The sequence below is a fragment of the Emys orbicularis genome, chromosome 3 (genome assembly GCF_028017835.1).
Source record: "Emys orbicularis isolate rEmyOrb1 chromosome 3, rEmyOrb1.hap1, whole genome shotgun sequence".
Taxonomy (NCBI): domain Eukaryota; kingdom Metazoa; phylum Chordata; order Testudines; family Emydidae; genus Emys; species Emys orbicularis.
This window is the reverse complement of record NC_088685.1, coordinates 138,717,512-138,731,874: the sequence shown is the minus strand read 5'-3', so window position 1 is coordinate 138,731,874 and position 14,363 is coordinate 138,717,512. Positions and strand designations below refer to the sequence as shown.

The 14,363-nt window shown below is 44.0% G+C and overlaps 1 protein-coding gene across 1 annotated transcript in view; it reads right to left on the bottom strand.

The window, feature by feature from the left end:
* The window catches only part of RYR2 (ryanodine receptor 2), a 527,178-nt gene that overhangs the window by 376,072 nt on the left and 136,743 nt on the right, over positions 1 to 14,363 (bottom strand). The window contains exon 12 of the mRNA XM_065401458.1: positions 10,445 to 10,601. Coding sequence (XP_065257530.1) covers positions 10,445 to 10,601 — 157 coding nt within the window. The remainder of the gene's footprint in view (positions 1 to 10,444; positions 10,602 to 14,363) is intronic.

Genomic DNA, 14,363 nt, shown 5'->3' with positions numbered 1-14,363 from the left:
CAGGGCCTATGAGATTGTTCAAACCTCCCTTACTAAGAACCTGCCAACATGTCTCCAATGTTCTATTGACTGTGGAGTAACCAAACTTCTGATCATCCAAATGTATTTTAGTTCCCTCATGCATTTCAATAATCTGAATCCCACTACAATTCCCCTTTACATATGTGTTTAGCCTCCCCTGAAATTAAGGCTGTCTGCTGCAGAGTTTGTATTTTGTTTAGCATGTCCTGAGAAGGATATTTCAAGCACTTCTTGGGATTCCAAGTACTCAGTGTTCTGTGCCTAAGTACCCCCTAAAGAATTTTCAATGGGTTAGGAATGCAGCAATTTTTAAATCAGCCTATCAAAATAAATCTACTTTACATGATCAATTATTGGATTAAAAGATGGTATTTACATGAATTAGTTTTTTATTCTTCTATGGAAAATGCTAGAAGTAATCCTAGACAGCTGTGTGCTACAGTGCAATAGCCTCTACATTCTGTCAGCCTTATTGACAATTAGAATTGTTTGCTTAAATTATTTCAAGAGAAAAAAATTATATTAAACTTGTGTTTTACATTAATGTCTGACTCCTTACTCAATAGTTCAGTTCATTACTATAGGCTGATCATTGTTTTATACATTTTGATGGGGACATTTACACATTTGGACATGGCATCTGACAAGGCAGAGTTTAAGACCCAGTTCCTGGCTATAAGAAGCTGTGTAGCTACAGTCAACAATCCAGCAATTCGACTAATAAACCATGGAACTCCTTCTGCTTTATCAAGTCTGTTTAGAAACAAGCACCTGACTCCTTAAAGAGCTGGGGAATTTAAAACAGCAGCCAAAAGAACATCTCCTCAAGCATCTAGATATAGATAGATGGGTATACTTCCATATTCTCTCCCATGGCAGATTTTCAGTTACAGCATTCTTTAGTTACATCTTCAGTTTGCACTATAGCGGATAGAAGTTTTAATTTCTCTTTTGAGCTGTGATTGGGGGGAAAAACCCTTAGGCCTGGTCTACACTAGGAGCTTATATCGAATTTAGCGCCGTTACATCGAATTAACCCTGCACCCGTCCACACCAGGAAGCTACTTAGTTCGAAATAGAGCTCTTTTAAATTCGACTTCTGTAATCCTCGAAAACGAGAGGAGTAGCGCTAAATTCGAAATGGCAATATCAAATTAGGCTAGGTGTGGATGGAAATCGACGGTAATAGCTCCGGGAGCTATCCCACAGTGCACCACTCTGTTGACGCTCTGGACAGCACTTCGAGCTCGGATGCTCTGACCAGCCACACAGGAAAAGCCCCGGGAAAATTTGAATTCCTTTTCCTGTCTGGCCAGTTTGAATCTCATTTTCTGTTTGGACAGCGTGGAGAGCTCAGCAGCACTGGCAACGATGCAGAGCTCTCCAGCAGAGTTGGCCGTGCAATCTAATAGAAAGAGGGCCCCAGCATGGACTGATCGGGAAGTCTTGGATCTCATCGCTGTGTGGGGCGATGAGTCCGTGCTTTCAGAGCTGCGCTCCAAAAGAAGGAATGCAAAGATCTACGAGAAGATCTCTAAAGCAGAGAGAGGATACAGCCGGGATGCAACGCAGTGCCGCGTGAAAATCAAGGAGCTGAGACAAGGCTACCAAAAAACCAAAGAGGCAAACCGACGCTCCGGATCCCAGCCCCACACATCACGTTTCTACGAGGCACTGCATTCCATCCTAGGTGCGGCCGCCACCACTACCCCACCAGTGACCGTGGACTCCGAGGATGGGATATTGTCCACGGCCGGTTCCTCCTCGGAAATGTTAGGTGACGGGGAAGATGAGGAAGGAGATGAGGAGGACGAGGCAGTCGACAGCGCTTGCACCGCTGATTTCAACGACAGCCAGGAGCTCTTCATCACCCTTACCGAGATCCCCTACCAACCGTCCACAGCCCTTACCCCGGACACCGAATCAGGGGAAGGATCAAGCAGTGAGTGCTTTAAACATCTAAACATTTCATTTTAACATAAGTGGAATATTTATATTGTTAAGAATGGGCTTTTCAGTCACTCATTTAAACATAGAAACTTTTATTTATAACAAAACAGGAATATTAACTATATTAGTAATTTGTTGTTCATGATTTAGTTGGCTTAGTGAACTATTTACTCCTAACTATGTATAGAAAATCAAGTACTGTCCGGATATTCATGATTAGTCCACCACAGGACGCTCCACTCTGTAGTCCGTAATGCTGAACTTAAATGAAAAGGCGGTCAATGTGCCCGGGAATGGACAGACAGTCCTCCTGGGATAGCTCGGCATAGCTCTCCTGCAGGTACCGCTCCAGCATGCGCACGAGGTTCAACGGCAGGGCGATCTTGTTTGGTCCCCCGTGGTAACACACGTTCCCACGCCATGAGTCCATCAGGTAGTCGGGGATCAGTGCGCGGCACAGCATGGCGGCATACGGCCCAGGCCTCTGCATGCTTTCACGCAGCATCCTTCCCCTCTCGGTCTCCGAGATCCTCATGAGTGTTATGTCACACATGACGCCCTGCTTTAAATTAGGGAGGGGAATGTTAGTATTGGGACTGCTTTACAGCCACGCTGTGGAGGCGGCATAGGGGCAGCATACAGGGATCTTTCCCGGGGACAGCCGCGAGGTGGTGGGACAGGGGTAGAGCTCATGCTTCCCTGATTGCTGCCAGCAGAGAGTGGCCTTGCATTCAGTGCGAAAGGAGCCCAGTGCTACTATTACATGTTTAAGCTGCCACAAGTCTACGGCTTACCATGTTTTCCTGCAGCAGAAGTAGAGGTGTCCTGCAACGCTTCTCTGATCGCAACTGCAGGACCCCAGACACATAAGGCGAGGGCCGAAAATTCGACCTTGTCCTGAGTGCGCATGTGAAAGGTGCAGTGCATGGTGTTGTTCACAGAGAAAGACTATGCTCTTTGTTAGCAACTTCATTTATCTGTCTCAGGAATTTACTCCCTTTTTCCCATTCCCACAGACACATCTGCGACTGTCTCCCAACCCAGCCTGGCATCACACTCCCAGAGGCTAGCGCAGATTAGAAGAAGGAAGAGAAAAACTCGTGAAGACATGTTTTATGAACTTATGGAGTGCTCACGAGAGCAGGCAGCCCAGACGACACAGTGGAGGGAGAACTTGTCACAAATGCACAGAGCAGTCATGGAACGGGAGGAGAGGTGGCGCCAGGAGGACCAGCAGGCTACTCAAACCCTGCTTGGACTAATGAGGGAGCAAACAGAGACGCTCCGGCGCCTTGTGGATGTTCTGCAAGACCGGAGGCAGGAGGACAGAGCACTGCTGCTGTCTATCTCTAACCGCCCTCCCCCGCCACCAAGTCCCACACCCCCCTCACCAAAAGTACAAAGAAGGAGGGGCGGCAAGGTCCGTTAAAACTGTCAGTCGGCCACTGCACACTGCTGCAGCAATGGAAGGCTCTCGTTCCAAAGTTTGAAAAGTCCTTCTCTACCCATCTCACACTAGCCCATGTCCAAGTTTCCTCCCCCCCCCCCCTTTTCATGTGCGGTTCATAATAAAACATCTGTTTCTGTTAAGTACTGTTTCCGAGAGTGTCTTTTGGAGGGGATTCTGTCTGAAGGGGGGGAAGGGGTTTGTTACTTGGACAGGACAGTCATCTGTAGCAGGCTACAGAGGCGGGGGCAGGTCCAGCATCTGGACACATACACAGCACAGTCACCAGTTACCCTGGTCAGTCTGGGAGGCGGTTTTCTTGTTCTGGGGTGCGAGGGGGTTGATCTGTGACTTTGTGTCGGGGGAGGGCAGTTAGAGATCCTATGCCGCGGTCCTTATCCTGGATCACAGAGCCACGCAGCAGGGGATCTGTTACCCTCCGCCCCCTGTCAGAAAGTCACTTGGCCGACACATACATCCAGTCCCGCCCAGGACTGCTGGCAGGCTGCGTTGAAACAACCAATCCAGCACTGCGGAGCCTGTCATTCCCGGACTTTAGAAGCATCATTTGCATCAAAACACTAAGCCCGCCCCCCGCCACAGTCTGCGTCCCCGGTTTAAAACATTCCCGCGAAAACAGTAAAAAAGAGAACCTTGTTCATTAACAGAACAGAACAGATTTTATTTGTTGGGAAGGTGGGGAAGGGGGTATGTAACTTGGAAGGATAGTCAACAGTAACTGGGTAAAGAAACGGGGGCAGGTTCAGCATCTGTGTCCACAAAGTAAAAAGTCACTGGAGACCCTGTTCAGTCAGGAACCTGGCTTTCAAAGCCTCCCTGATGCACAGCGCGTCCCGCTGTGATCTTCTAATCGCCCTGCTGTCTGGCTGGACGTAATCAGAAGCCAGGCTATTTGCCTCAAGCTCCCACCCCGCCATAAAGGTCTCCCCCTTGCTCTCACACAAATTGTGGAGCACACAGCAAGCAGCTATCACAATCGGGATATTGGTCTCGCTGAGATCACAGCGAGTGAGTAGGCTTCTCCATCTCCCCTTGAGACGGCCAAAAGCACACTCCACCACCATTCTGCACTTGCTGAGCCGGTAGTTGAATAGTTCTTTCCCTGAGTCCAGTGCGCCAGTGTAGGGCTTCATGAGCCAGGGCATTAGCGGGTATGCAGGGTCCCCGAGGATGACTGTTGGCATCTCCACATCCCCAACAGTTACTTTGTGGTCCGGGAAGTAAAGACCTTCCTGCAGCCGTCTACACAGACCAGAGTTCCTGAACACCCTAGCGTCATGAACCTTGCCAGGCCATCCAACGTAGATATTGGTAAAACGTCCCCGATGGTCCACCAGTGCTTGCAGCACCATGGAAAAGTAGCCCTTCCGGTTGATGTACTGGCTAGCCTGGTGGTCCGGTGCCAGGATAGGGATGTGAGTCCCATCTATAGCCCCACCGCAGTTTGGGAATCCCATCTCGGCAAAGCCATCTCTGATGAGCTCCACGTTTCCCAGGGTCACTACCTTAGATAGCAGTAGCTTGACGATTGCCCTGGCTACTTGCATAACAGCAACCCCCACGGTAGACTTGCCCACGCCAAACTGGTTAGCGACGGACCGGTAGCTGTCTGGCGTTGCGAGCTTCCAGAGGGCTATGGCCACTCGCTTCTGGACAGTCAGGGCTGCCCGCATCCGGGTGTCCTTTCGCTTCAGGGAAGGGGACAGCAACTCACACAGTTCGAGGAAAGTCCCCTTCCGCATGCGAAAGTTGCGCAGCCACTGGGATTCATCCCAGACCTGCAGCACTATGCGGTCCCACCATTCCGTGCTGGTTTCACGGGCCCAGAATCGCCGTTCAACAGTATCAACAAGACCCAGTGACAGCGAGATGTCCTGGGCGCTGGGTCTCATGTTCTCAGAGAGGTCGGAGCTAGTGTCCGACTTCATGCCGTCATGGTAGTGCCGTAGCCTCCTCTCATGATTGATCTGCAGCTGCCTCTGGTACAGGTGGAGGAGAAGCTGCGAGGCGTTGAGAACTGCCACAACTGCAGCGATGGTCGCAGCGGGATCCATGCTCGCACTGCTGTGGCGTCCGCGCTGTCAGTAATCAGAAAAGCGCGCGAACTGATTTCCCGCCGGCGCTTTCAGGGAGGGAGGGAGGGAGGGCTTGAGTGACGGACGGATGACGACAGGCGCCCAAAAGCACCCTCGACACATTTTTTTACCCAGAAGGCATTTGGGGCTCGACCCAGAATTCCAATGGGCAGGGGGGACTGCGGGAACTGTGGGATAGCTGCCCACAGTGCACCGCTTCCAATGTCGACGCTTGCCCCGTTAGTGTGGACTCACAAAGTCTCACAAAGTCGAATTACTGTCCTTAGTGTGGACACACACGTTCGACTTAGTAATATCGATTCCACATAGTCGAATTAACTAAAATCGAAGTACTCTCGTAGTGTAGACAAGGCCTTAGAAAGACCCAGTCAACTTCTAAATCACATTTCCAACTGAAAAATTTGTTCTTGCTATTATAGCAAGCACCACTGAAGATTACCGCAACTCAAACAGAAAATCTCTTTTTTCCCCAGTTTGTTTGCCTTGTGAATATGTATAGTTAGCTTCCCTGGTTTGTCATTGGTCAGGTGTCCCGCCCTCATATAGAGCTCTCACGTGAATGCTCCTCCCCAGGCTCTGCAAGAGCATTTACCAGTGACAGCAGCAAAGCTGAAACTGAACAAACTCCAGGCCGGCATGTGCACACAAAGGTAACTGGTGGTCCTAGGTATGTTGGATGTTACTCCCAGGACCTCCCAATGATCCTTATAAAACACAACAGTGAGCAGAAAGGCCCAAACTTATTCTTTATTTATTTATTTAAAGGAAGTTTTAAAACATCAGGACAAACTATTTAAAATGTGCCCTCTCTGAAAACTTGAACTTATCCCTTTGACTATGTCTATGTCTATGCCCTTTGACTATGTCCATTGCACAGCTTCCACAAGCTGGTGCTAAAAGCTACAATATTGACCAACCTCACACAATAAATAGGAGAAATTCCCATTAGTCTTGAATCTGTCATCCTTAGTTAGTAGAGGATAGTTGCATATTCCCGAGCTACATTAAAGGATGTAGTTATGGCATTCAGCAGCCCATAAACAGATGCATATAAAAGATTTGACCATTACTGAATTCTGCATCAGTACTGGTTTGAATTACTAACTTGAAACAATTGTTTGTGAGAAATATTAAAGAAAGAAATAGAGGGAACTGACAAAGGTTTAGATACAGTATATAACAGAAATGGGCATAAAACAAACCCACTGATCTGAATGCCTGTGAACTTTACATATGGATCAGAACTAAGTGGTTTGGACAGTATCTCACATATATTGGTGGCCTGGGTGTAGGAGGAGAAATGGTTGTACATTTAAAATAAGAAATAAACTATTTTAAAAACCTAATGCATTTTAGTTCGGTTTTATTTAACATGTATAATTCGTCAAAAACCTGACTTGCAGAAAATAATCCTTCCCATGTGAAAATGCTATTTATTGTTCACAATATCAATTTTCAAATTAAAATTCTAACTAATGTGTGATGAAGTTTTGGGCATCACATTTCTTTATTTTGCTGAGATGTTTAAAGAACATTAATACAAGAGAATATTCTGATCTGTTTATTTTTTTATTCAGTTCCTTCTGTCAATCAAAACTGGATCCTGATGTCTAAACTGTAAATAGCCCCATACATTTTGTGTTTAATTCACGACACAAGCCATAACAGTGCTTTCTCAATTGCACCTGCAGTTAGTCATTACCCGCAGAGGCGCAGGTGTGTACCTCAGAGGCATTATAACCAAAGAAGCACTGGAGTGAGGGTGAACAGGACTTGATGCACCTTTAGGAAAAGTAAAGTAAAAGGCTGAGGGGGGATATGATTGCTCTCTTTAAATATATCAAAGGGATTAATACCAAGGAGGGAGAGGAATTATTTCAGCTCAGTAGTAATGTGGACACGAGAACGAATGGATATAAACTGGCAATGGGGAAGTTTAGGCTTGAAATTAGAAGAAGGTTTCTAACCGTCAGAGGGGTGAAATTTTGGAACAGCCTTCCGAGGGAAACGGTGGGGGCGAAAGACCTTTCTGGCTTCAAGATTAGGCTTGATAAGTTTATGGAGGGAATGGTTTGAAGGGATAACGTGGTTTTAGTCAATTAGGCATTAACGTGCCATCGCGGGTAAAATGAGGGTCCGGCTGTAGAATCTTGCCTGTATGCTCGGGGTACTGCTGATCGCCATATTTGGGGTCGGGAAGGAATTTTCCTCCAGGGTAGATTGGCAGAGGCCCTGGAGGTTTTTCGCCTTCCTCCGCAGCATAGGGCAGGGGTCGCAGGCTGGAAGATTATGTTGTGGGTGGGTCAGCTTTTGTGGCCTGCATCATGCGGGAGGTCAGACTAGATGACCATATTGGTCCCTTCTGACCTTAAAGTCTATGAGTCTATGAGTAAGTATAGTTGGCTCTCCTGACATATTCCTCCTGCTGATGTTTGTCACTGTAGAGGTAGTCAAGGCCATGTCCTACTCAGATACATTCCTTCTGAGCTGACTAGTATTACAGGCCCATGAGCACAAAGCAAAATTACAGCTGCTTTCTCTATGGGCATTCAGGCGAAAGAGACTCCAGACTTCCCTCCTCTAAAGAACTCATTCTGGGACAGCTATGATTTGACCATACTTAAGTTTGTTACCATAGAGCAAGATATCTGTAAACTTTGGGTTAATTTTTCCCCCACTGCTAAATCTGAGGCCTGACAACTCTATTTCACAGCAAAACATGACATAATTTAACAAGTTCTGAGTCGCAAACTAAGTGTAATGAATTCATTTTCAGCAATTAAGTGCAGACGCCCTATGGTCTCTCCCCAAGCTCTTCCACAGTCGATAGTTAAAACGGTCTGATTTTGGTCTAAAATTTGAGGATCACAAAATTAACATCAAGTCAGAGGTCATCTCCCAATGTGACTTTTCCAGCAGGTTGTTGGGCTATCCCTGAAGCAGCCCAAGAAGGAGACTGACTAGGGGAGTCACAATCGCTTTCTGTTCACCCCACTGCTCCTGGGAAGGAGTCAATTGTGCCAGCTCTATACCAGCTGCAGCATATGCTCCCCAATGTGCCATTATAATTAGACAGACAGATTCCAGATTTTTCCTAGTTACGACTCCTTCCCACACAGCTACATGAAGTGGGGGAGGGGGCTGTAAAATATGAGGAGCGGATTCCCCCCTGCTGCCAGGAAGCAGTAATAGTCAACACAAGAACAAGAGAACATGTTAAGCCCCGATTGCTCTCTTCAGGCAACAGACAAGATGGTCCACAATCTTGCCCTTCAGTAACAGTAATAATGATAGATGCTCCTCTTTAACAACAGATTATCAAAACGTTTGGCCTGAGGCCTCCAAAGATTCTAAAACTTGGGTTGCCTCTCAAATAATAGCTTAAAACCCACTACTAACTACCAGCCAGACTTTAAACTCTGCATTCATAACAACTGATGCAAGCTTACTGAACACTGGGATTAAAAATAAAGGAAGTAGCTCTCAAGAAATTGGATGGTATAAACCTTAGAAACTCGAAGATTAAAATGCCTCAATAAGCAGAGTACTTTAACTAATCAAGACACATGAAGCATTCCCTAGGCTGAAGCCTTCACACAGGTGTACCTTCTACTAAATTAAATGGAATTTCTGCCCATGTAAGGAATACAGGATCAGACCACAGGACCTTTTTCTCTGTCTAGAGTGGCAAAAAGGGGCAAGGTTAGACATGAGGATCTCAACCAGAGTGTAACTTTTTCAAAGCCCACAAGCTAGCTTCTCTTCCACCCAAATCATCATTTATCTGAAGCTTTTGAGTATTCCCCTAAGAATTCTGTATAAACAGGATTTCACTGTTTTTCCTGCAATGTTTGAGGATTCTACGGTCACTCTTTTTCACAATGTTTTTTCTAATTGGGAGAGAGAAAGCCATTGTCTGAGCACCCAAACTATAGCCACCAGATCTAGCCAACAAAAATCCCCAACGCCAGATTACACAAAAAAATATATACCCGATTTCAGGTGCCTGATTATTGTTTATGACCCTGCGTGTACAATGGAAGAAATTATACAATGTCTAAGGAAAATTCCCACAGAAATGTTAATGAAATTGTTAAAATTTGTAACAAAAAGCAAACATTGTAAAGGATAACTAACAAAGTACTAATTTCGGAAAACTAAAATTTTCAGTGATATTAGGCTGCAACTGCAAACACAAATTGAGTCATAGCACATTTTAAACTGTTCACCCACCACACAAAAAATTTACTTCCCTAATTTGAAGTACCTACAAAAAATTTTAAAGGAAAATGCTGAATACATAATTTCAGCTATCCTAAATGTAGATTAGCTTTACAGATAAATCGTTTAATTCAATACAATTGATTTCTTCATTTAATTTAAAATAAACAATCATGTAACTGCCTCTCATCTCACCCAACCAACTAAAAACAGTGAAAGAACTACTGAAGTTCCCAGAAAAATTGTTAGAGACACCTGGAGATTTTTCAAAATTGGGTAAGCAGAGTAACAAAAGCACAAAGCAGCACTACCCAAGGCAAATAATGTAATATCGCTTTTTGGAGTTAATCCTGTTATTCTGAATTTCCTTATTTATAGTGAAAAGGTAGGAAAATAGGAAGGATTCAGCTAAGTCATATAGTGGAAGATGTATAAATGCCACAAGGAATGGACAAATGTCATTCAGTTCATAGAAAGCCTAAGGTGCAGCATTGAGGCTAACTAAAAGCTTGAACACAGAAGCAGAAGCAGATAATAGAAGAGGCCCATAAGGAGAAAAATACAATTGGATGTTTGGTAGCACCTTCACTTCATTCATTTCTCTATTTTTTCCCTAAATGTATTTGAGTGCTCATTAAAAGAGAAATCAAACATTGCCAGGCACATTAATGCGGCATTTGTTTTGTACCTTGGAAGACCGAAAACAAAACGCTGTAGATTTCACATCAGCTTTCTCTTTGTCCGTAAGAAGAAGACTCTTGTCATCCATGAGGCTTAAATATTTCCCTGTTGTTATATGTCTTAGTCTGAATAGCTGTCCCCATCTAATGTGGCTTCCACTCCACCTAATAAGGCAAGTTCAAAGGAGGATTCTTAAACAAAATGTTTAAAATTTAATGTTCTAGACCAAACAAACATATTTAAAGATTCATTATTATTCAGATTAGTTGCAAAATCATTTTAATGTGTTGGCACAGAATGTCAAAGTCCACCCTTCATAGTACAGTATTAACAGAAAAAGCTACAATGTTTTTGGCTATCTGATGTGGTATCACTCCAATAGGTACAATAAACTCATGTTTAAATTAACCTGTTAATAAAAAGTATTGCGACAAAAGAAAAAGGTCAATGAATTATGATTTTTTCCAGTCCCAAAGAAGTGGAGACAGGGGGGTTTGATTAGAACCATGAACACCATCAGTACAGTTTAACAGGAGGAGTTGTTTTTTTAATCTTTTCGCTGGTAGAAAAGATTACTTCTTTGAGCTGTATTTTCTGCACCGACAATAGGAAATACCATCCGAACGCCTTGAAACCTGCATATGCAGTGCCTCTCCCCTGTGCCACTCTGCCATAGCTCAAGAGAAGTCCTCTCAGGTATAATGAAAGGGAGCTGTCAGCGGGATATTTGAGAGGAAGTTTAGTTCCCTTTGGTTATACAAAAAAAAATTCAGCTGTTGCAGAAATGGCTGCTTACCGACAGAAAAACAGAAATTATCCACAGATGAATTTCAATAACTAGAGGATTTTACAGACACCCTATTGCATCCAGGAGAGGAGATCTCAGCTCCAAAGTATGAGCCAAGACCAACTAGGTCCTCACTTCAACATTTTATCCACTGGTAGCTAAGTTCACCTACCTTTCCAGAGCACTCCTCTGCTCAGCTGTCTGTGCCCTCAGATACAGTGCTCACAAAATAATTATAAAACCAATCAACAGGAGCCTGCCCATATGCTTCACATTCTACAGGAGATAAAGGGGAATAAGAAGGGATGCTCCCACTCTGGAGTTCCATTCACAGTGGACTTCAAATTGAGGCACAGAAAGAGCAGGGTTCCAACTCCCTGCTTCAGACTGAGCCCCCAGTACTCCAGATGTGTCGAGGTACTCCTCCATCAGTGGTCTCTCAGAGGAGCTCTCAAACTTTACTTAGACTGGAAGCTTGGGAGGGAAGGGACCATTCTTTTGTTCTGGGTTTGTACAGTGCCTAGCACAATGGGATCCTGGTCCATGACTGGGGCTCCTAGGTACTACCACAATACAAATAAATAATATTCCATTTTTGTATGAAACAGCCCAAACTCATCATTTATGGGTCAAATATGACTGACTGGTCTTGGTGAACCTACAGATATTCTATTTCAACTAAATCTAAACTATCCCACATAGCAGAAGCTTGTATTGCTGCCCCTTTTTGCTTACATGTAAATTCTTATGTACTTTTAGAATGAGCCCAAGCACAAAATTCCAAAACAAATTAAAAGTTTTTCCCTGTATGTGTTTCATATGCATCTGTACACTAGCCTAGGTCCTATTCAAGGCACATCACATACGTCATTATCGCTGTAGACTAGTGTAACAGATTTAGACTATTATCTGTGCAATAAAAATATCCATTTGTTTAAGCACCTCTTCATAAGTACTAAGTATACTGTCAGTGTAAATCTTGAAAACACATTTGGCAGCCATTTTCACAATGTAAGTTACCTCTTGGCTTCCATTTTCTTAAAGAAATTGGGGAGGTTCTTGGTTGTTTTAAAACATGCTAGAGAGACAGGGTTTATTTCTGTAGCCTACTTTTTTTTTTAAATGACAGTAAAAATATTGGACTCTGCTGTGGGATTTTTTGGTGGGGAGGGAAGGAGGATTTATATCTCATAAATGCATTCTCCTCCTCCCCCCATTAAGTCTTCTATATGGCAAGGTGAGCACCCACTACCAAAACACATCCAATACATACAACTGTCAGCTGGCATGAAAATTCCATCATTCAACCATATAAAGACCCAGGGCCTGATTCTCAGTGATCATGTTGCAGCACTTGGGCCAGGGAAGGCAAACGTGGCTGAATATCTTTGCACTCCTCATTATGGAGCCATGCAGGATCCTACCTTAGCGCAGACTAGGGCTGCTCTAACTTACACTCTGCTTCACATTCTGCCCCCTGTGGACTATAGGAAGAGAGAATAGCTGAAGTGTAATGCACTCCAAACACACTTCCAATTTGTACTTGAGAGATGGCAGCAGAGCGTGTACTGCCCTTATACTAGCTCTAACCAGTCAAGAAAGCCTTCTGGGCAGTGAATATTCTGAGGAGACTGTTTCTGACCACTTAAAGGCCTCCTCTGCACAGTCAGAATGGCATAAAAGCTCTTTAGCATAACAGACTCAAGCCCACAGACTACTGTGGGCAAAACAATGATAAACACTACCATCAGCTGCTCTGTAGCAAAAGATTCCTAACAGTTTGGCGTGAATTTACACTGAGATTGGCTACGGAATCAAAGCCATGCAATGCTTCAGGGGGTTCTGTGCTAGTGAAGAGAATTCAAAAACAAGAAGCCTTTTGTATGGTAAATCCCATCAGCACAGTTTGTGGGAGGAAGCTGGATAGCCAGAGCACAAGTTCCAGGTTGTAGTGGGGTGGGGTGGAGTGGGAGGAAAGAGTGATTTTAAGAGAAAAGAGAAATTGGGAAAAGGAAGGAGGACTGGGGAACAGTGATGGGTAGGTAGGTGACAGGGCATGCACAACTGTAAAAAAAAAAGGAGGGGGGATTGATTTATGAAGCAATAGCAATAATAGTCTTATAACCAATCTTATTAAGAAATATTCTTCTAAAGAAAAGATGAATAGCATAAAACAAGATCTTTCAAGAGCCCAAGATTCCATAAAATACACTAAGCTACTCCAATTCCAATGGATTTTCCTTGCAATTACTCAGGCCTTTGTCTCATTTCCATCTATCACTTGATCTTTCCTTTTCTAGTCACAGCCGTGCTATCCTTCCCCCTCTGATTATCCTTTGCCTAAGCCCCATCTTTTTGCTCTGTCCAAGTCTTCCTCTCCTATTCTCTTCCCAGAGAAAATACTGAGTCCACTTTCTGTTGTCACAAGCCCCCTCCCTATCCAGGTGCCTGTGCCAGGGTTTATATCAGTGGAAACACACATAGATCTGGGCTGTTGTATATTTTCTCTATGTTGAATCATAAAAACTCCCAGATTCAAGTAACCTTTCTCAAAGTTTCAAGAATGAGTAAGAATGCACATGCATATTATTTTACTCCATGTAATGTACCAGGAAACTCTGTGACCATATCTGCACACAAAACTGTGTAGTATACTCAAATGCTTACTAGAGCAAGCCTTGCTCCCCCAAAAAAATCTTACAATCCAAGCCTGGAAAGACATTAATCTAAGTAGCCCCATGACTTCTATGGGATAAAGCTAGGTATGTGCATAAATCTCTACAGGACTGGAGCCCTAGAATGTAAAATATTGGGTTTACTCTCACTAATCAGCACAACTTATCGTGGTGTTTGCAAGTCTGAGTCATTAGATAGAGAGATTTTCAGGCCAGGAAACAGATTTTAGTCTTTATTTGTTAAACATGTAAGTGTTGCACAATATAGTGTTGTCTAATAGTAATAACAAACGTACATACATATTAGACTGATTTGTCACAAATCATGTGCCCAATTCAATACATTCAAAATTTACTTCTAATCACTGATGCACATAAATTTGTCTATTTAGCAATAGGCTTTAAGAGGTCATACATCTGAGCACCAGCTGGAAAGTTATAAGCTGACACCTTTGCTAACAAAA